The sequence below is a fragment of the Metarhizium brunneum genome, chromosome 4 (genome assembly GCF_013426205.1).
Source record: "Metarhizium brunneum chromosome 4, complete sequence".
In the NCBI taxonomy this organism is placed as follows: Eukaryota; Fungi; Ascomycota; class Sordariomycetes; order Hypocreales; family Clavicipitaceae; genus Metarhizium; species Metarhizium brunneum.
In genome coordinates, this window is record NC_089425.1 from 25541 (window position 1) to 48079 (window position 22539).

At 48.2% G+C, this 22539-nt stretch overlaps 7 protein-coding genes across 7 annotated transcripts; 5 read left to right on the forward strand and 2 right to left on the reverse strand.

Moving 5' to 3' along the window:
• Nucleotides 1–176: 176 nt before the first annotated feature.
• On the forward strand, nucleotides 177–2000 carry pccB (Propionyl-CoA carboxylase, carboxyltransferase subunit; the record flags this gene model as incomplete). Its single annotated transcript, XM_066130842.1, has 3 exons — nucleotides 177–788; nucleotides 849–1431; nucleotides 1522–2000. The coding sequence occupies 3 exons, from the start codon at nucleotides 177–179 to the stop codon at nucleotides 1998–2000; spliced, it is 1674 nt and encodes a 557-aa protein (XP_065986980.1).
• Nucleotides 2001–2433: 433 nt separating this feature from the next.
• Nucleotides 2434–4430, forward strand: pyc_0 (Pyruvate carboxylase; the record flags this gene model as incomplete). The annotated part of the gene is made up of 2 exons (XM_014684063.1): nucleotides 2434–2474; nucleotides 2528–4430. 2 exons carry the CDS (start codon nucleotides 2434–2436, stop codon nucleotides 4428–4430), a joined length of 1944 nt encoding a protein of 647 aa, XP_014539549.1.
• Nucleotides 4431–7063: 2633 nt separating this feature from the next.
• G6M90_00g066840 (uncharacterized protein) lies at nucleotides 7064–8319 on the forward strand (the record flags this gene model as incomplete). The annotated part of the gene is made up of 2 exons (XM_014684064.1): nucleotides 7064–7099; nucleotides 7195–8319. 2 exons carry the CDS (start codon nucleotides 7064–7066, stop codon nucleotides 8317–8319), a joined length of 1161 nt encoding a protein of 386 aa, XP_014539550.1.
• A 2918-nt stretch (nucleotides 8320–11237) lies between these two features.
• G6M90_00g066850 (uncharacterized protein) lies at nucleotides 11238–13751 on the reverse strand (the record flags this gene model as incomplete). The annotated part of the gene is made up of 1 exon (XM_014684065.1): nucleotides 11238–13751. The coding sequence occupies one exon, from the start codon at nucleotides 13749–13751 to the stop codon at nucleotides 11238–11240; it is 2514 nt and encodes an 837-aa protein (XP_014539551.1).
• Nucleotides 13752–15638: 1887 nt separating this feature from the next.
• On the forward strand, nucleotides 15639–16430 carry ATR9 (Short-chain dehydrogenase/reductase ATR9; the record flags this gene model as incomplete). The annotated part of the gene is made up of 1 exon (XM_014684066.1): nucleotides 15639–16430. The coding sequence occupies one exon, from the start codon at nucleotides 15639–15641 to the stop codon at nucleotides 16428–16430; it is 792 nt and encodes a 263-aa protein (XP_014539552.1).
• Nucleotides 16431–18138: 1708 nt separating this feature from the next.
• On the forward strand, nucleotides 18139–18960 carry G6M90_00g066870 (uncharacterized protein; the record flags this gene model as incomplete). The annotated part of the gene is made up of 2 exons (XM_066130843.1): nucleotides 18139–18522; nucleotides 18586–18960. 2 exons carry the CDS (start codon nucleotides 18139–18141, stop codon nucleotides 18958–18960), a joined length of 759 nt encoding a protein of 252 aa, XP_065987137.1.
• A 1074-nt stretch (nucleotides 18961–20034) lies between these two features.
• Nucleotides 20035–21551, reverse strand: Mfsd5 (Molybdate-anion transporter; the record flags this gene model as incomplete). The annotated part of the gene is made up of 4 exons (XM_066130844.1): nucleotides 20035–20120; nucleotides 20182–20731; nucleotides 20784–21275; nucleotides 21330–21551. The coding sequence occupies 4 exons, from the start codon at nucleotides 21549–21551 to the stop codon at nucleotides 20035–20037; spliced, it is 1350 nt and encodes a 449-aa protein (XP_065986955.1).
• Nucleotides 21552–22539: the final 988 nt, after the last annotated feature.

Below are 22539 nucleotides of genomic sequence, written 5' to 3' on the forward strand. Positions count from 1 at the left end.
CGTCTGTTTGGTTGGTATTACTTGACAACATTGAATGTTGGAAACCTCTAGACCTCGGACCTCGGACCCCTCACGACCCGCCATTCAGCAACGGTGAAGTGTATAACTGAGGAAACCACAACCACTCTCTCCTGGAATTCTCATTCCACGCATATTTACTTCGGTCAATCATCAAAATGCCAGAAAATACCAAAGCGGCGCAGAGGATACGCCAGGTTTCTACCCACCTCAGCCCTCAGAAACTGCCGGTGGACTACTCCGACGTGTTTGACGACATGAAGCTGCTGCGCTCCATGGCCTCAACCCCAGACACCTCGCGGCGCGGGTACATTCGTCAGAAGGAAGCTGGGAAGCTATGGGTCCGGGAACGCCTAGAACAACTCCTCGACCAAGGCAGCTTCACCGAGATTGGCTCCTTGTCAGGTACAGTCACATGGGAGAAGACGGGCCCGACGACTGATAAACCCGTATCATTCATCCCCAGCAACAACATCCAGGGAATGGGCCGCTTGAAGGGACGCAAGGTCCTCCTTACGGCTGATGATTTTACTATACGAGGCGGCCATCTCGATGGTTCCACAGCTGGCAAGACGATATACCTCGAAAAGTTGGCCTTGGCTCTGAAGCTTCCCATGATCAAGCTGGTGGACGGCAGTTCCGGCGGAGGCAGCGTCACCATTATTGGGACCCAAGGCTGGAGTTACTTGCCGAGCCTGCCCGCGTTTAGGCACATTGTGGACCAGCTAAATCAAGGGATTCCCAACCTGGGCGCGGTCGTGGGACCTGCGGTTTGTTTCGTCTACCCATGGTGTTGAGAACAACGAGGCGGCTAACAATTGCCTGGCTAGATTGGGCTCGGTGCGGCTCGCGTAGTCTCGTGTCACTTTTCCGTCATGGCTGCAGACATTGGCTCGCTCTTCAACGCCGGCCCCGAAGTTGTCAAAGGCGCCGCTCTTGGCAACGACTTGAACCCCCAGACCTTGGGAGGGCCGGCGATACATTGCACCAATGGTACTATTGACAATATGGCCAGGGATGAGGCGGAATGCTATGAGCAGCTTCGCACCATGCTAAGCTATCTGCCGAACTGCGGTGTAGAGGCACCACCCGTGATCCCGTCCACAGACCCCGAGAACCGCACAGATGAGTCCCTTCGCCGCGTCATCCCTCGCCGTCCGACGCGCATGTACAACCCTCGGACCATCATCTCGAGCGTGGTTGACCGAGAATCGTGGTTTGAAATTGGGCCACTTTGGGGCCGGACGGCAATCAGCGGTGTGGCTAGACTCGGCGGGCGACCTGTGGGAATCATCTCGCTGAACTGCGAGGTGAATGGAGGAACGTTGGATGCGGCAGGCAGTCAAAAGCTGACGAGGCTACTAAAGTTGTGTGATGTGATGAACTTGCCGGTGCTGCAGTTTATCGATGTCCGTAAGTGGCACCTACAATGCCGTCAATCTTCTTCTGATCGTAGTCAATGGCGTTCACCGTCCTCGCTGCGCTGACCAGGAACAACTACAGCCGGATATGCTATTGGCCCAGCTGCCGAAAAGGCTGCAACGATGCGCTGGGGTGTCGAACTGGCCAAGACATACTTTGACACCACGACGCCGCTATTCAACGTCATTACACGGCGCGTGTATGGCGTGGCAGGTGGCGTCATGATCAGTTCGCGAGATCCCGTCATGCAGGTTGCCTGGCCCTCCGGTCAATGGGGTTCTCTCCCGCTCGAGGGAGGCATCGAGGTCGCACACCGACATGAACTAGGCGAGGCAGCCAAAGTAGGTAAGAAGGCTGAGCGGTACAAGGAGCTGGATGATGAGTATCGTCGACTGATGAACCCTGTTCGAACGGCAAATGCGTTTGGAATAGAGGAGATTGTAGACCCCAAGGACACGAGGAGTATATGCTGTGCTTGGGTCAAGCATGTATACAAGACATTGCTGCCACAGAGGCTGTTGGACCGGGCTGCAGGAAAAATAGTGCCCAAGTTTTGCTAGCTTCTTCGTTATCAACTTTTGTATTCTTCGTGGACGTTTTGCTGCCTGAGAATCCCTTTGTAGCAATTTCAATTGCCCGCTGTAACCCGAAATATGTATGACGCAACTCAAGACTGCCATGACTTTCCGAGATTCAGCCCGAGAATCTTACGGCTTGCAAACCGGCAGCCAGTTTTGGTCGGTGTGTTCGTCCTGTTGCGAGCGAATGTTTGGATCCAGTGCGACGTAATACCTCTCTGCCATGCCGAGGTAGACGCGGTATTTTAGTTTCACGTAATCCGACTGGCTTCCAAAAAAACGGACATGAATCCGCACATCCGAGGTCCGAGGTGCCCTTCATTCAAAAGTATACAAAAGGCAGAACTAAGTCTGCCCATAACTTACAGGACAAGATGTCTAGACATGCCAACGACTCTGAAGCTCTACTGCAACCATGTCGACTCGCCTTTTCTCACGCCTCTTGGTTGCCAACAGGTATGTTATTACCGTGATGGTCTGCGGTCGGGATGAGTGGCTAACCAACGCAGAGGAGAGATTGCTGTACGGATTATCCAGGCCGCGCGAGAATTGTCACCACCAGTTGAGACTTTTGCACTGTACACCGACGATGACGCCTTTCACTGCAGTGTTGGCTGCCCAGACCACGCGATACGTCTGCCTTCGGCCGCTTCGTACCTTGAAATGCCGTTGCTAGTGAAGCTGGCAAAGGAGCATGACATTGGTGCTGTTCATCCTGGATATGGCTTTCTCAGTGAAAGTGCCGAGTTTGCCCGTCAGATGGAGGAGTCTGGTATTTTGGTGATTGGGCCTGGGCCGGAAATTTTGGCCCGCACGGGTGATAAGCTCCAAGCAAAACAATTGGCCTTGGAGTGCCACGTACCAGTCCTACCGGCAATGACACATCCGGTAGCCGATCTGGCGAGTGTGCGCGAATTCATTCAGCAAGTGGGCTACCCTGTTATGGTGAAGGCGGTTGACGGCGGCGGAGGGCGAGGGATCCGACTTGTGCGAAACGATGGTGAACTAGAGAATTCAGTTCGCGCAGCCACGAATGAGTCTCCGTCAAAGAGTGTGTTTGCAGAAAAAGCAGCAACCGACGGGTTTCACCATGTAGAAATTCAGGTAATAGGGGACGGGACCAACGCCGCCGTGTGTCATCTATGGGAGCGCGACTGCAGCGTGCAACGGAGGTTTCAAAAGATCGTCGAGGTCGCGCCAGCGCTGTTCTCAAATCGCGGTTTGATAGATGAGCTTGCAGGTGCTGCGGTGCGTATGGCCAGGGCTATTCGTTATCGGTCGCTGGGAACGGTTGAATTCCTGGTCAACGAAAAGGAGGACGCGTTTTATTTTCTCGAAATTAACCCTCGACTGCAAGTCGAACATACCATTACAGAGTCTGTGTCCGGTGTTGACCTTGTGCAAACGCAGCTTCGGGTAGCTCAAGGGTTTTCACTTGCGCAACTCGGTCTGGAGCAGGACCTGATTCCCTCGCCAAGAAATATGCACTCAATTCAGCTGCGGTTATGCGCTGAGGATGCGCACAACGGCTTTTCTTTGAGCGTGGGCAAGATTGATACTTTCCATATCCCTGGTGGTCATGGGGTCCGCGTTGACACGCATGTGCCAGAGTCTGGGATTGTAGTTGGGTCACAGTTTGATAATCTTTTGGCGAAAGTCATCGTTACCGCCTCGAGCTGGAAGGATACAGTTTTGAAAGCCCGTCGGGTCCTGGCAGATACAAGAGTGTCTGGTATTCAGACGAACCTTGTCCTGTTACGTGGAATTCTGTCCCATGAGGACTTCCTGGTTGGCAGGTTTGATACTCAGTGGCTTGGAAACAGGCTCGAGGATATTCTACGGGCAGGAAATGATGGAACTGAATCCACAATTCAAACGGCCCCCAAAATTGCTACCTCGTCAAGCGTCTCGTCGTCTAGTATTACGTTCCAGCCTGGGGATGCCTGGTCTGTCAATCTTGAGCCCTTGGACACTTCACACCAGAGAGAAAAACAACAGCATCATGGGCTTCAACTGACTAGAATTCTGCAAAACAATTTCCCGAATTCTCTCGTAGCAGAGATTAAATACACCACCCCGTCCTCGAGCACCGCATATCAGGTACAGTTGGCGTCGATTTCCGCAGACGAACTAGCTGTATCAAAGTCTCGGCGAAGCGGTGATCCGAAGAACCCAAATCATATTATACTCCCTATTTCTGGAACGTTAATAGAGGTTTTAGTGTCGCCAGGCGATCAGGTGGCGGAAAACCAGGCGGTGGCTTTTATTAAGCAAATGAAGATGGAACTGGAGGTTCGAAGTCCTCGTGCTGGAAAGGCCCGGTGGGTATACGAGATGGGAGCTGAGGAAGAGGACGTAAAGGAGGGTCTACTATTAGTAGAATTGGAGAATAAAATACAGGAAAAGCTATGAAGATGGACAACATGTACTAGATCATCCTGATCGTAAAGAGATAATATACTAGTATAGATAAATAGCTAGTAAAGTAGTTGTACTGTAGCGGTTGCTCGGGTCACAGATTCTGCATGTGAGCCTTTAGATGATTCTACCCCCTTGTGGCCGAACCATGTGTCTTCTGACCAGAATAGTAAGCCGACTTTTTTTGATATCACAAATAATAAGCGCGTACAGATGTTCAGCATTCAGCGTCCAAGTTGTCCCTCTTCCAGTTCTTCTTGCAAGCATGCAATGGCTTTTTATATTAAATTAACACGAAATCAGTCATGCTCTGGGCTAATCCAGAATTACTGATATTACTCCTAATACCAGGGGCTGTCTATAGTGAGTCCGTCCGTCCCTTCCAGATACGCGCTATCCTTGAACTTCAGTTATATAGCTGCATAATTTGTCGTTTATCTGCACAATCCTTTACCCGCCTAATATTATATTGTATTCAATACTATTAAGCTGACGAGAGGGAAAAAATTTTCTTTGTTTTTTCTCGTTGTGCTTTCTTGTGGAACTTGTCATGCATCTCGATCCCTCATCTATACAAAGGAAGTCATGGATTATTCTGGAAATTGAACCTGTACATTGACTTCCACTACTACAACCTAACTGGTAGGAGCACCAAAAAGCAGCTCCCAGTGCAACGGTGGTTCCAATCACATCCTTGTATATAGCAACGAGTTTGCCAAAAATGCGTCGAGTACTACGCAACAAGCCCCCCGATACCAACCAAATGTAGACCTGTGTCCACTTTTAGCATGGAATAATGTAACCACTTGTGCAGACTTTGGCTAGCTCTTGTCTCCAAGGATTGTGGCTAATACGACTTCATCCTGCTTAAGGCACTGAGAGCCATTACCGCGGCGATGCGTCCCGATTTGGTCCTTTCTCAAATAGAGACAATCTTTTACTTAATAATAGTCCGTTCGTATAGTCGTGATCAGCTAGATATCATTATCGTAGCATCTTGGTATAAACACGCCACATTTTCGTAGGGTCCACATACTATACAACTATGTTCTAATACTTTATAACTGCTTCTAGTGTGTTCTCTTTTGTGCCACTATCATACAAGAATGCGATTGGGTCAACATTGGATTTTCAGTCCCTGCTTGAGGGCTCGTTTAGCTCTCCCGTCGTAACATTGTGAGTTAAGGCTAGGGTCTCCTCCCGGATAGGATTCTCCATAACGGCACGCTCGTGCCCTCTTTTGTTCATCTTGTCTCCATAGGTTGGATTACCAGTTGAGAATTTCCCCTCCTTTCACGTTATGCAAGGCTAAGGCGATTTTTTGTTTTACCTATTCTCTGTATCCTTGAAAAGGGGGCGTGTCATTTATACCAAGTTTGGAAGACTTCCAGGTCACCCTGTCACAACTACTTATTTTCTCCCACGCCGTGATTGCATGGTATTTCAGTCAACAAATGCAACCTCATCCGACAGGTTCAGATTCCTTCCGACCCAGCTTCACTTACAGGCAATGTTGCTGGTGCGGACCCCGTCAGACTCTTTAGAGCAAATTAGACATAAGTGCTTGCAGCGAACTAAGTAGCGGACTCCTTACCGCGATTCAACGTAGTAAATAGGACATGGATGCACAGATGCAATCGTCAGGCATAGGAGCGAGGCTAGTGCCAAAATAGTAGCCTACATATATACTAATATGATGTGTGGGGACGTGTCAAATTAATTCTTGCCCGTCAACGGTCCTTCTACTCACCGGCCCATGGCAGGACGGGATACATATGTAGCCCACAACGGTCTTCTTTTTACTCCACCAGACTTGTTTAACACATGGGGCCGTAAATCAAAGTTGTAAGAGAGATACCAGCCCTGCTATAGCCCAGGATAAATGAGTCGCAGACCAACAGCAGGAGGAACGTTGTAAAATAGTTATTGTGACGTACCGTAGCCGCGCAGATATAGCCTCCTCCAGTTCTCTTATTACTTTCAATGTTTAGTCCTGGCAATAAATTTCTTTTATGAACTTGACTTTAGTACGCACACTAGAGGTCGTGTCGGCGCTGCGCTAAGGGTAGTTTGGCTGTCAAGGCTTTTTTCGACCTCCTGGACGGATTTGGTAAGTACGACGACTCTGCCAAGGAGCGGCAGAAAATGACTACCATGTTACAGAGATACCAAGTTACTTACCAGGCCGCCGACATACTCAGAAATCGTGACTTGTCTTTTATATAAGATACCGGGTGTCATGGTAGAAACGGATAGGGACAGCTTCCTTCTCGTTCCCCGGTTTTGTGGTTTTTTCCCCTCCTAATTTGTCTACCAAATAATGACAGTTCGCCTCGATTTACATTAGCATTCCACTGCAACTTCGAGATACAAATATGAGAACTTCATTAGTTTACCTATTAACTCTAATAGGACTAAGCACTGCCATCTCTATCAGTTGGGGTAGTGCGTCGCAAAGCTGTTGCGTTTATGGGAAGCTGTCTCGAGGTACCCAGGCTCTCGGCGCAATTACAAAGAATATCGGGAGCCAAAAGCTATGGGGATCACAAGAAAGCGTTTGCGGGTCGGGCAAGAGGGATAAGGAACTCCTTCAAAGCCCAAAGACTATTTTAAAAGCCCCGAAAGACATGCCGAAAGCACGTACAACTCGATTGCAGCCTAACGTAAGTGCGTGCTTCTTGAATAATAGCTCTTTGTTTTTCATTTCAACCTTGCAAGGTTCGGGGAGTATAAATCATAAACTGATGGGAGGCAATAGTCAATTCTACGACGCCAATATAAAAAGGAGACCCAAATTATACCTGACTGGGAACAAACAAACGACAAGTTTAGGCGAGCCGAAAAGCGTCTCCCAGAGCTTGCTGCAGAAGCTTTGCTAAAACTTCAAAAAGTCTCTGCGTACAAACAAACACGATCGCTAGTAACAATCGACATCTTGCTTCCTCTCTCGAAATCTTCTTTGGATAAACTCAAGGAGTGGGATAGCCCAATTGGACGTGCTGCAAAGGCATTTGATGATTCAATAACGTCTGTTCAAAAGAAAATTGGAGGGGAGCAAGTACCTGAAATTTTTGGTAATGAGCTTAAGTTAAGAATAATTTGCTATTTGAGAGGAGAACAACGACATAAAAACGCTGTGAGTGAGGCGTGCCAGCGACTCCACGGGCATAATGAGCAGCAAGCTGTTCAAGAAGAAAACGAGATGCGAAACTCGCTTATTCAACTCTTTGAGGATTGTGGAAATCCGACCAAGACTAATCAACAAAGCCATCTGCTCCAAATTTGTGACGAGCTTAGCAGAAAGACGTTAGATCTCGAGGAGGCAACACAGGATTTAATTACATTTCGAGAGCAACTCCAACAAAGATTACAAGATGGCGGCAAAGTTGAGCAACAAGACATTGACAAGGCTGCAAAAATAATCCGTAAAGGAGGTCTCGGTATGCCTAGGAGCAGTGATGAGGATTGGGCTACCGAAATGGCCGCATGGTATCTCGGTGCTGTAATAACTTCGGCTGAGCCAAACGAAAACAACCAGCCAGAGTGTCAAGCTATGCCGACGTGGGCTACTGAAACATGGGTTACGGCGCAGGACATTCCAAAAGACAGGATAGCCTCGCTGGAGGCATTTTATATTATTTCGAATGGACCGTATAAAGATACTTACGGTGCTGAAGATCAACTGAGGGGAAACGAGAAGTGTTGGTCGGCTTCGGGCCTTCGGGCATCCAAACCAATTGATTGGGATAAACTATCTGCCGCGCTGGTCTATGTCAACAAAAGTATTGGAACTTGGCGAGTCACATGTAAAGCATGCGAGTCTGAAAGGATTCAAGAATGGCAGCTCAGATGCGGTTCTACCAAAGCTTCAAGCGCGGTCTAAGTCGGTCACGGGCAAAATGTGGCATGGCTTGGTATAACGAGGCCTGAGGCCTAAGGCTCTCACCGACTTGTTATATAATAGAAGACCTATAATACCAAAGGCGGTTCGTGGATAAATTGAGTTGTTCTCCACACCCGCCAAGGTCTTGTCATGAAATATATCTCACCTAACTATAGCAAAATATTTATACCAGACTCGCGCGAGATTCACTGCGACATGATCTAGGAGCATTTCGTCTAGCACAGCCCAAGACACAGACTCCACTTGTGTCGGAGCTGCAGCCGAACGTCTACTTTCGCCGTTGCTCGGCCGTCCTTCGCCCAGTATTGAGCACGCCCACAGACTTTACAAAGCCCGTAGTTCATCACAGCTTGGCACATGGCCATGGATGATGCTGCAGGTTGGCTAGCAGGGTAGGCAGCTCGGACTGGGCAGTTGCATAAAGTGCGTAATAAAATGCAAGACTTGAACGCTTACTATTGAAGATTGGGCCGTTGAACTGTCGCGTCAATGAATATCTGAGCGGCTGCCGATCAATGGCTCTATGTGACAGTACATTCAATACAGTCTCCATTTGTACGAGGCTTCCACTTTTGGTGGCGTAGACATATAACAGGGACAGGCTGGTGAGCGGAATATCGGCAGTTCGGCAGAATTCTGGAATAGCAGTGGACGTCGGGTTGGCGTGGCCGGCCGGTTAGACTTTGCGACTGGGTTATTAAATTGCAAGGGACCGCATAAGAGACATCGGAGTGTAATTCGTTGCCATCTGAAAGACAATTTACCCAGTTGGCCCATGATCTCGGCAGAAGCATATGTCGGCGCACCTGTCCCCTGTATTAAACCTGCTACTGGTATTGGCATATTGCAATCGTATGATTCCAGCAGAATGAAGCAAAAGCTTAGCCACGCTTCTGCAAAGTGCATAACTGTAGCAAGTTAACTAGGTATAAATGCTATGAAAAGTCTCAAGCTTCTCGCAGTAATTTACTTTTCTCAACTATGCAATACTGCTCATACTCGCTTCTTTACTATTACCTTTACATTATGAAGCATCTAGCTATCATTGCGGCCCTTTGCTGTCTGGCTTCGTCTAGGAAGATTGAGGCTAGAATTCCCCAAACGATTGAGCTGGAAGTTGCAGAACCCCTGGACAACAATGACATGATACCTACAATTATGTCATATAATCGGTATTTCGGGATTTTCCTATGTTATAAGACAGTTCGTACCCCTCGATATATAAGTTATGCAAGAGAATATGCAGAGTACTAATAAAGGGGACATGGCTAGTTACAAACATTGAATACATCTGTTTTCAAAGATGAAAGCCTTCAAACCGAGGAGGAGAAACAACCGACGAATGAGGGCAACCTTTGGAGGCACTGTGCGAAAGAAGTCAACTTCATAGCAGATCTGGTGGCAGAAAGAACGCCCGCGCAAGTCGCAACCCAACTTCGCGATTAGAGGTATTTGCAATAAGCAAGGTCGTTGATATGACGGGCTAGGCCCGGTGGTGACTCGACTTGCACTCTCACTGCTGCCCCGGCGTCCTTGGCCGGGAATCTACCAATAAGAAATATTAGCAGTAGCAAGCTCAGGAACTGAAGAGCTTCACAGGCTTTTCGGTTCTTTATTCTTCTTCTTCTTTCCCAACCTTGAATATTCAGAACAATGATCTAGTCAGTTATTAATATACTCGCTGGATCATTATATTATCCCAGGCTTCTTTGTAACGCATGCAGTCAATTCGTCGCGTTTATCGGTACGATGCTGTGTTCGTCCCTTGCAGTAGGGAACAGCAGTTTCCGGGCTCTCGCGTGCGTTGAGCCGGGAGTAGCAAGTAGTCCAACAGAAGTTAATGGATTGTGTCTGGTTTAATTGACAGAAACTTGGTCGTACCGCGGTTGAAGCAAAATACATCAGCCCTCGCTGTGATGTGATTTATCTTCAGGAGACTACTAAACCTTGATGGCAAGACAAGTCCAAAAATGGACGCGACAGTAGAGGGTTTTCAGATCATTGAATTAAGTGCAATGACTGGCATTGAGTCTCTAGTCCATGCCATGTCAGAGAAAATCCATCCCAACATTTCGAGTGTTTCTCTTAGTAGTGCCAACTCTGAGGATGACCATTGACGACACTTCACAAAAAGATGCCTCCTCTACCGACAGCAAACCAACTGCCGGGTTATTCGAAACTGACAAGTCATCCAATCTGGGAAACACATGATATTTTCCAGCCCCAATACTAAACCGGGAAAAGAGTTTGACGGTACACTGAATGTAATCCGACGGCCACCAATGTCCCAAGCCCAATCCCGCATTTTGTTCCTGTCGAAGCAAATGGCGGAGTCAGACGCCTACAATAGGTTTTTTTAATTGCTGAGTCTAGGATTCTCCAAGTATGAGGCGGCTGCATCACGCTATGCAATCCGTGACACAATGGCTATCCTCCACATTGGTGCCGTTTATGCATCCCTAGATTCAAGTTTGCACACGGCTCAATAGGGAATCCTAAGGGCCTACGGCTTTGAAATGTCAACTGGTGCTTGGCATAGACTATTTGCACTCCAGCCAGCGGGGGCCAGATACGCTGTCGGTAAAGCGCTTCCAAATTATTCCGTACGAATTCTGGGTCCTCCTCGCCTGCCTCTGCCTGTAAATCATACCGGTGAAATCTGTATCGGTGGCTCTGGCTTGGCTCTTGTTGGAGGACTTGGATTCGTCAGAGGAGACTTTGAGCAAGTTTCTTCTAGACGTAGGCCAGCGGTTTCACTGCACCGGCGACAAATGTGCAAGCGGTTTTGCTAGTGACAGTTTATAGGAATTGACATGAGCAGGCCCCGTCCCAGATAAATCGAAACACTCATATTTCTATTGCGATGTATTCACGCTTTACCCTCGTGCATTATCTTTCTATTCAGGATTATACCGCCATCTCTCGTGGTTTTCTGTCACCCACCACCGTGTCACAAAGGCCGCTTCTTCAGCCCACTTGGCGGCCTCTATACCATGCTTCTCTTCCACAGTTTGTAATAGTTTCGCAAAGCCAAAGGATCCGGTAGGATCCTCCTCATGTGGATCCTTATCAAGATCACTGAACCACCACTCCAAGTCTTCAATTAGAGGAACTACTAAGCGCCAGCGAGGCTCATCCATGCTACGCACCGAGACTCCTTGACCACCAGGGCTTACAGCTGTGAACTGCCATCGCTGTTCTGAAGCGATGTCCGGCGCCTTGAGTGATCGGATAAGTGACTGGCCTTCGTAGTTTCGCAGAAGATCGTGCGCGGCCTGCAGTTCCGACGACGAGAGTGAGCCGGTTTCGATGAGCAAATCCAGTATAGTTGGTACGACAGATATGGCCGTGACCGACTCCTGGATCTCAATGGTGGGTAAATTGGGGTGAGAGAAGGCGAGGGGCACCCGGAACCCTCCAATGTTTGGGACTCCCCATGGTGAAATTCCGCCCGTCTCTGCTAGGGGGACACCGTGATCGCCGACAAATACGACGAGTGTTTCGTTGGTGGCATCTTGCTCTTCGATGATATCCAGGACTCTACCAACCCAGCGGTCGACGTAGCCCACAGCGTTGAGATACATGGACATGTCATACGCCCAATTACCACTACCCTCTGGTGTAAGGGCAACGTATGTTGCGGTCTCGGGAATTTCGTATGGGTAGTGTGCCGTGCTAGTGAGGTGAGTGAGAAACAGTCGTGTGTTATTCTCCCTTGCTGATCTAAATGCGTCAACGATATACTCGTCCAGAGCTTCCTCTTCCCAGCCCATGTAGTTCACATATGACCGGTTGGGGGGAGGGAAAATGGCTCTGTCACTCTCCAAGTATTCCACGTCGATAAGCTCATCGTCTGTGTAGCCGATGCCCTCCATCAACTCATACTGGCTGTCAAATTGGCCAGTCACTGACATGAGGAAAGAGTTGTTCCAACTGTATGCAGTATACGGTCTATTTACAGGGCTGTGGGCCGAGGTGTGGTCCATGTCGTTGAAGAGCTTGAAGATGTGTGGGAGACATGGCTGGTAAATATGGCTATAATATTCCTGATTGCCATCAACTGCTAGTGGGCTGATGCCACAAAGTGTTCCCGCACAACTTTTCAGTGTGTATGTCGCAGACGGGGTGCCGTGGATCGCATGGATACCACCACGGCGCCTCGTCTCAGGATGGTCAAAGCCGTCGTTATAGTCGCCCGTAATATAGTTGGCGGTTTTTGTGAGAGTTGCAAGTCGCTCTTGGACGTCGCTTGGTATTGTTTGGTCGTCCCAAGTTTCCTCTAGCTTCTTCCACATATACCCATCCTTCTTAAAGGGGAATACATCCTGGCGGGTGCTTTCTAGTAGAATAATCACAACATGTCGGATATTAACGTCACTGAGCTTCCCACGTAGGGAGGGAAGCAGATCACCCTCAAAGTTGGTTTGGTTTAATGGGTCCAAAGCCGAGCTATAGTGTGTTTGTTCCGGCTCATACCAGTCACTGAAACCCGACGGAGCGTCGTCAGTGTTTGGCAGCCAAGCCCATCGACTGGGTTCTCCCAGCGCCGTTTTCCCATCCCATTTCTCCGTTAGATCGAGATCATATACCGGTAGTAACAGTGTCAGCGGTGAGTTGGTGCTGAGAATGTCGGCGATGGGAAGGGCAATCGAAGTCCACGATAAAAAGACGAAGGCGTGTTCATTGGGCCTCAAAATAAACGTAATAGCCTGCGCCATGAGAAATACGCCGGTCGTAATAGACAAGAGCCAGGAAAGCCGACTTTTTTGTTTTCTAGGCCTTTGCATAGTGTCCTTGTGCTCCAACTCGTAGAGCTCTTCCTCATCTCGAGCCAGTTTTCCATATTTTGAGCTGGCTGAAACACGACCACAACTTTTCAACCTACTAAAAATCGCGGCTGCAAGAGTCTTGATCACATCGAGTGCTATGCTTGCGAGGAAATAAGGGATACCCATAAGCACAAATGATGTAAATACGAGGCCTGCGAATGTTATCAGGCAGGTTGGGAGGCCCTCGGCAAATGTCGACCACGATGAGGAATCTGCGACTATGCCGACATTTCTCCAACGAGGCTCTGACCCAATCACGAGGAAAAAAGTCGTGTTGATCGTTGCAATTGCTAGTTGTATCGACGTGATAATTGAAGCAATGGTGAATGACAGAATGCGAACCCTGCGGCCGGTAGTGCGGGTGACTGGCTCTGAATCAAGAAGTAGCCTCAGCAAAAGCAAAATCGCTGTGTCTTGTGCAAAGAAACTGAGTGACCACTTGGAGAGTTCGGTCGACGTGAGAGCCTGTAAATGGACGTGTATGTGGAGGCATTTGGTGATCAACACCGAAGTAGCTGCGATCGAGAATACGAATCTTGCATCAATGAGTCGGCAGAAGGGGGTTGCAATGACGGATAACATGCCGCGAGGACTACATAAACATCTTCGACAACCAAAACGAGCTGCGCGGGAGGCAGTAGGACATTTCGGAGACTCCATGGTAGTTGCTCCAGGTTTGAAATGCTGGCTTCGTCAAGGCAGGGAACCTGAGGAAGATGACAAGAAGCACACTGAAGCATCGCGCTCATAGCAACTATGTAGAGTAAGGAAATTCACTTCGTCCTAGGTACAAGGTAAATTCGCAATGCATGCTGGGCGAGTAGGGTGTTGGACCGACACTGAATGCGATGTCAGGGTGTGGAGGAAGATGGGTGTGGCGCAGAATACGAGTTGACAACGAATGCAGTTCCAGGTCCCGTCAGAGTATAACGCCATCTTGTGGATGCACGTTGAATTGTGACGAATGAATCCGGATCCGTTTCGTGTTCGCCTGGTTTGGGTCTGGAATGCAAATCGCCGGGAAGGTGTGGATCTGGACGCGGAATTCACGAACTGGTTCTCACTGTGGCGTGATGCAAATCACACACCCCGATTCGCTGGCAGGCCGTGTATACTGATTGGCATTTTATAGCTCCAGCTATCGCCCTTGATGCTATGAGGCTGGACAGCCACGAACTTCCTTGTTGTCTTTGGTGTTGATGACTTGTCCACGGGCGACGTGGAGCCAGCTCTATTGTATCGACTTGACATTATCACCACAACACGAGTGTGTTATATATCTTGGCTTAACGATATTTGGCCTGATGCAGTCTCAAGAAGCCAACGATGTAGTGAGTTATCTATTCATTATCCCATCCTTGTACCTCTCTAGAGGCTGGAGACCGGCGACTGGAAGGGCAACCCTCCTGGTGTAGGAGGCATATTGAAATTAAAAATATAGTCACCGGGTGCAGTTCGAGACTCTATTACAAAAAGCTTTCGGGTTTTCTTTGGTTGCCCTGATATTCGCTGACCACTGGTTGCATTCTTGCACGGATTCAGACCCAAATACCCTACACATGCTACTACTGCGTATTCGTCGCTGTCAATACTACAATCGAACAGAGTGAGTGGGCAAGGCATTGCGGACGGCAGGAGCACTATCCCGTCTTTGCCTTGTGGGCGGCTATGTAGCTTTCGGCAACTGAGATTTACGACGCTCTACATATAGTGTTATGGTAGGCTAAACACCTCATGCTTTTACCTGACTAGGCGGCATTTGTAAGCAGAAGAGATTCATCATCGAATTGCTTATCGATCCGCAGAGGGGCATTTCCGGGCACGGATCGTAGCTCCGCAAAAGCTACTGTAGTGAAGTCCATCGGAGAATAAATCCGCCACATGGGACACAGCTATCCCGTTTCTGAATCGGGCGAAGGGCATATTTTAACCCTGGGCTTGTTAATGGAGGTGGCTACGCATCTCCTTTTCTTTATCCCACGTGAAATTAGTTTTGACATCTTCGGCTTTGCTCCGAATTTGGCAATTAATTGAGACAACAACGGCACCCGTTGCCGGAGAAAGTTGTGGCATATCTACAGCAAACTGAAGCATATATACCACGATTTGACCACCCTTGGATTCCACCCAAATCTCAAAACCATCAAAGTTGGACGGCATCATCATATGGACCCAAGAGAAGTGTTGAGTCCAATTTTCATCTTCTGCCCAATGCTTATGGGATTCGAGGAGGTGTGCTATGCTTCCGCGCATCCCGCGTGGCCCACGCGCATCAAAGTCCGCAAGCGGCCCGCTCACAAACCACTGTCTGACAGTAATATAATGAGGACGATGGCTGAAAATATTTAAAGACACTAAGTAGAATTAACAAGAGGTGTAACAAGACCCAAACAAGTGTTCATTCTTAGACAAGCCTTGTTATTTCTTACTCACTCCTCACACCGACCCTACAAGTTGCAGTTTTACAAAATGGCCAACTTCAAGTATATCCACAAACTCCGCAACGCGCGCATTGTCATATTTGGGGCCACTTCAGGATTTGGCTTCGCTGTTGCAGAGGCTGCTATTGAACATGGTGCCAATGTCATCTTATGCGGCTCTAATCAGCAGCGACTCGACGGGGCTACAAAGCGACTCGAGGCCTCATACTCTGAGTGTACTCGAGGTCAAATCACAACAGCTGTTTGTGATCTCGCTGATGTGGACAATCTGGAAGCCCAACTTCAGGACATGTTCAACACCATCACCGATAATGCCGTATCCAAGATAGATCACATTGTTTTCACTGCCGACGACTCCCATGCAGCTCCGCCTGTGTCCAAGACTACACCCAACGACATTTATCTTTCATTGCGATTGCGAGTGTACTCGTCCACCATCTTGGCCAAAGTTGTGGCGGCAAACGACTTTCTTCAGCACTCGCCGGATGCATCAGTCACGCTTACAAACGGGGTAAACGGCCACAAACCGGTAAAGGGCTGGGTCGTCCCTGGCATGGCCTCTACGGCCCTGGAAGGATTAGTACGTGGTTTGGCTGTTGACCTCGCTCCTGTGCGCGTCAATCTGGTTTCCGCTGGACCCGTGGCCACTGAACTGCTTGCCAAGTTGCCACAGGAGTATATTGACATGTATGAAGCGGAAACTCTTACCAAGAGGCTGGGTCGTCCGGAAGATGTCGCCGAGGCCTACTTGTACGCGATGAAGGACGGGTCTGCGACCGGCTCTATTATCTTCTCCGACGGAGGCAGGAGGCTGGTTTAGTAGCTTGGTAGGTCCTACAGCCATTTTCAACTACATGACTACGACTGGAGGCAGAATTCATAAGGCTGGATCAAGTATCAAGATGTCGGCAAGAAAGCTACAATATACTTTGATGCCTCAGTGTGTATGATTATTAGGCAAGCATATTCCGCCATAGACTATAGATTCATGCCAACGAGGGTTATATTTACTAGCCGTTTCGTGGGTGTTTGATCGAAGCCAAGCGGTTCATGTCAACTGGATCACAAATTTTTGACCATCACAATAATAACGGTGTTATGCTGACAGCAGAAGCTATATTCGTGAATTTCCACCGGATCTCTGCTGAAGCTAGCAACTCCCGGTCGGCCGTCCGGGAAATTGCCTATATCACCGCTCTGCCCTTGAACGAACCCAACAGTTTCATGGTTGTCAGTATTGCGTCATTGACTTTTCACCTTCTTCAATAGATTGGCACAAGGCAACAATGTCGTCTTGTTTTGTGTGTGGTCAGTTTGGTTTACTAGTGTTCCCTGGCTGAGACTTCCGGCAAGCAAACCCATTCGCATCTCCAGTAGGGGATAGAGCCTTGGTTAGATGGTCAAGTGTCCGTATGCATCGCCCAGCTAGCGTGCAGATGATGTTCCAACCCACCCAGGGGCCTGGCTGGCCGCGACCACGCCACATGGCTCTGGGGCGGAACGAGATGGCTTGACGCCATCGACTGGATCCTCGTGTAAGGATGTTAAGTATGTCATCTGAGGCCTACTAAATTGGTACGGGCTTGGTCTCGTCGAGTCCAAAGGCATTGTACTATAACAGGCGGACGCAGTGCATTCCTGTCCTCGTATTGTCGCTACTTGTCCCCATGCTCTGGTACTTGTTCTCGGCCCTAAATAATCTGAAATAAAGCCGTGCATTTTTGGTAGGTCAATCGCTCTTGCTGACAGAACAAATGCCTTCGATTTATCGCTGCTGTGGTTACTTTTCATTGAATTGCAAACGCAATTGCACTACGGTATGGCCGCATCTACAGGACAATATTTCACGTCCAGTGCAAATTATGTTCTCAAGACACACGCCAGTCCTCAGATGATAGCATGTCCAGGCAGGAAGACCATTCGCACCGCTGTGTGCATTTCGTATGTGAACCCCTACTCATTGACTCTTCTTATGACAACAAACTCCAAGATCGTATACTGACGCCATAATCCTTTGGCCATGAAAGCTCATGGATTATCATTTCTAATAGCACTATTTTATTTAATAAGTGGCTTATAGACACAAGGAGGCTCCGTATGGCTCCCTGAAATGATATTGATTCAGCAAATACTTGTTGTGTAAGCAAAGAGCATACACTAACTACTTCTCTAGATTTCCGTAAGGCTAGACCCCTGGTTCCTGGGCGAATGAGACTCACTTTGTTTCCAATCGACATGAAAGAAACTCGCATAGTGTATGCGGAATATACCAGCTAACAACAAACTACGTAGCAATTCTACTGACATGTTGGCACCTATTTTTTGCAACCATCGCAACCCAAGTCCTAGCACACACCACCAAACTTCTAGATTCGCGGAAGGACATATGCCTTTCGCCACATCTTTATGCTCGAGCTATTTTGCCCATCAGCATCTTTTACTCTCTATCTCTTATAACCTCGAATATAGCTTACCTATACCTCTCTATTCCATTTATACAAATCTTAAAGACCACAGCGCCAGCGGTGATGCTATTCGTTGCCTGGGTAGCCGGCACCGCAAACCCTACCTTGACCACGGTTCTGAATATTCTATGGGTTGTCGGCAGTGTTATACTTGCCTCTACAGGCGAGATACAGTTTTCACTCGTAGGATTTCTATGTCAGACGGGTGGCACTGTTGCTGAGTCGATTCGCCTCATTATGATTCAACTTCTGTTGAGCAACGACGGGCTGAAGATGGATCCTCTAGTTGGGCTGTACTACTTTGCCCCTGCCTGCTGCTTGATGAACATTCTCATTGCCTTGTCTACCAACGAGGCGGCGAATATCTCATGGCATGTCGTGCAGGATATAGGCGCTGGCCTATTATTCCTTAACGCGCTAATTGCGTTCATGTTGAATATTGCCAGTGTTTGTCTGGTAAACTCTTCACATTACTTGCTCCCGACAAACATGTCAGCTAACAAATGGCAGATAGGACAGACATCTGGCTCAGTAATGACACTCTCCGGAATTTTGAAGAATATCCTGCTTGTCATTGTGTCAGTCATGATCTGGCATACGCAAATTACAGTTCTCCAGGCTGCAGGCTACACGAGTGCCCTTGCTGGCTTGATATGCTATTCGCTAGGGTACAATCAGTTGCCCAGGGCAAGCCAAGCTGGTTCACCATGGATATTCAGTTGGTGGAAAGGCACATCAGTATACGAAGCAGGCTCCATGCGTCTCAAAACACGACGGGCTATTCTTGTGGCCTTGATTATTATGATAGTACTTGTAGTTCTCTCGCCTAGAATGTGGAGCTCTTATAAGGAAGATCAAAGAATTATGCAGGCTGTCAAGGAGTGACGTATCGAGTCATCAATTAACCCCCCTAGCTACTGTTTAGCTATAATCAAATAAAGCGAGTCAGTAAACTGAGTAGCTAATTCCTCATTTATTCTTTCCGGGGGCGGGATTAAGGAGCATCGAACAAATCGCCCCTTGCATGACAGTACTCGAACGACTTCCGCAATAGAAGGCAAGCCGCCCTCCCAAATTGGCAATTGTGATATTTTAGCAGAAAATATGTACCTCGATTATGCAACGGCGACTTTCAATATATAGATTGTATGATAATCCCCGCTGGGGATAGCAGAAACAATTCAACGTAGCATTTTAACACATGACACGGGTCCTGCAGCGGTTGGTTAGGCTTAGTTAAACAAGCAGACTTGATGTAATAGCTCAGTGTAGTGAAATCATTGATGTCTGTACATATGTAGTTTAAAAGACTAGACAGCCACCCGATTTATCCACTGTTTTGTAAACTGGTGCTTATTACTAAGTGACAGTGTATCTGTTAGACAGTCAGAGGCCTGCTTGGCTAATTTGAAGCTATTGAATATGATTTCCAACTATATCAAACTCGATTTTTTAACGGCTCGTATTTTCAGAAACGAAAATGAGGAACAACAAGGAGTTCATAGTGTAATACATTGTGGTTTCGATTCATGGATCATGAGGGAATAACGTTTCAACTCCCTTACTCATTGTAAAAATGAGCTCGCTTGTTAACAAGTACATGATGAGATTTCACGGAATAGTGCTACGTATTGCCACGTTTAAAAGCTAAGTGTGCTACTCCAATAGACCGGACATATAGGTCATTTGCTAGTAGCATTGCTAGTGTTGCGCCACGTGAGCATTATGGCGGAGGCGGCCCAATACGAAGCCATCGACTACAAGTTGAAAGCGTAATTGGTTGTGAGTCACGCTGTTCTTTTGTGGCTACTTGTAGTTTCTTGTTAGTTGTACTCGTATTACTGCCAACAATCGGAGCCAAGGCTCAAAAGCCGACGCATCGAGAGCCAAACTGACTTCCTCTGTCCTTTGAGCCATCCACGCCAGGAGGCCTTGTCCCTGGCCACTCTCATCTCCGTGCTACAGCAGATATCTTCTTGCAATGACAAAGGACGCGACTAGTAGCGCGCTACAAACTAAAAATACACTATTGCGATGTTCACTCCCTGTTTTGCTTGTTAGACGACAGACAACTCAATGGGCTTTGTGCGTCCGGCAGTAACATACCTTCTTTGTCTAGACTGTGCCCAACCACGACGAAGACGTTGAGGGGAAAACGCAGAATGCTGTAAATCGTTCCACGGGCGTTGTCCTCGACCAATTCACTCTTCAAGCTCGCCATGGCGGGCAAGTAAGCGCCGATGCAAGCTTCAAGAAGACAAAAGGTCCAGAATACTGGTATTTCACTCCGGAGCCCAGCAGCCATGGCCAAGGAGCAAGCAGCTAGCAATACCACAACAAGGAGAACATCTGTTGAGCCTCGCAATCCGTTTGAGCGCTGAATAAGGCGGGCAACCAATGCGGACCCGGCCATCATGGCGCACATGAAATTGGAGAAGATGAGTCCAAAGGGCAGATCCTCGGTTGAGTCTGCTGCTATCCTGGAACTCTGCAAGGCAGCGGACCAGAAGAAAATAAAGAGGTACATGGTGCCTTCGAATACGCATGAGATGAGGCCAACCGACACAACGCGAGCATCACGAGTGATGGCTCGAACCCCAGATCGAATGCTGTCTATCGATTCATGGCCCAGCGAACAGAGACCGAAATTATCGCGCTGTACCTCTATTAGCAGCAGCAGTGTTGATGCAGGCTCGGATATAACCTACCCAGTTCAGCCATATCAGCGCACTGGAACCACAGCAACAGGCTATAGCAACCATGAAGGGCCAAATTCTTGTGCCAGATGCTGAAACAAGCACGTCGCCTAGAACACCAGATACTATGGCAACGAGGCAGCTAATGGTAGTCATGGCACTGAATATAGGAGCAAGCTCCAATCTGAAAGCCTGTAAGCCTCGCTCGTGATAGTCGGAGATCATCCAAGCCTCGAAAACACTGTAGAGAAGCGTCGTGCCAACCCCGCCGGTCAATCGTCCCAGGAATAATATCGGCAAGCTGTCGCTAATCATGGTCAAGCATGTGATGATATAAAGAATGCAATACAATAGACAAGCCTTCTTCCGCCCAAATCTATCCGCTGCGCCGCCGACGAAGGATGCACTGATGGCACCCGAGATAAACCCTGCAGAGTACAGGGCAGCAACCATCCTCTCGGAGAGATGTTTATCATACTTGTATAAAGCATATATATGCGGACCCTACCACGTATTAACTCAACGGTCACCGCAGTACATGATGTTTGTGTTACTGACCTGCAGCCAGTCTGCTGCTGTAGCTAGTGTATATGGAAGAAAGAAGTCGAGTTGAAACTTGTGAATCTCGGCGCTTGGCTTTGTGTCTTGGTGGCCTTCGATGGCGGCGACATCGCAAGGTGTTGTCGCATCATGTTTCGTGCTCGACCGTCTGTGCTGCGACCATACAAGGTAGGTGGTTGCTGCTGCAAATATTCCCAAATGCGCTTGATAAAAGGTCATGATATCGAGGCAGAAAGGGTATACTTGGTAAAGATTCAATCGCACGGTGAGTAGGTAGGCACCTTGCCCACTCAAGTTTTGTCAGCTCAAGAGGCCAGGATTGACCAATTTGATGTCAACAACTATAGGATCTGGCATGAAAGCGCCCAGTCACTGGTCCATTCTTTTCGGCGGTTTCTTTAGGGCTAAGCCATCATGTCAGATTTGTGGGTAGAGAAATAGAGCATGACTGAGTAGTTGACATCCAGCTATGGGGAGCTGTGGGCATGAGCGCTGTAGCCCACATCGCGCCCGCCTGGCCTTTGATACACACACATCCAGGCTGCCACACCCTTGCATGTAAGTTCCGTCTGGTGTAATTGAGTGGAAATCGAGATACGTATTTACTTAAAAATCAAAGGATAAAGTTAAGGGTCAAATTTAAAGGTCAAAATTAAAGGCTACTAGGCGCGTAGTGGAAAATGATTGACATCTTCCCATTTTTTTATGTCAATGTGAAACACACCAAGGGGTGTGGGTTATGGAGTCCCCAGCCCCATCGGGTTACATGTAGTAATGTCAAGTCTGGTGGGCTACAGCGCTCATCCATACAGCTCCCCATCAATAGATGTACTCGCATGACTTCGTATCCATGAGCAAGACACGAAACGTCAAGTGCTTTCCCAGCAGTCCCTGTTCTGGCTGAAGCTTCTTTTTTTTCAACACAGAAGTGGGGTAAAGACAATCTGTCAAGTACATGGCGCATGTTAGTGTGCTCGAAAACAGACAAGCTGTTGCTGCTATTGATGTTAAGGTTCCATGTCCGACACGGCGTGTCACTAACCGAAGCCATCTGGAATGCCAAGCTCTAAATGGGAAGCCTGGTTCGCACAGACCTGGTCATTTTGATCTGGGTATTTCGTCATTTGCCGCGCCGAAGACCCTGACCTAAAATTAGTTGTTGGATTGCTCGACTACTTCACGGCGTCTCCTTGTGACCCTGATATTT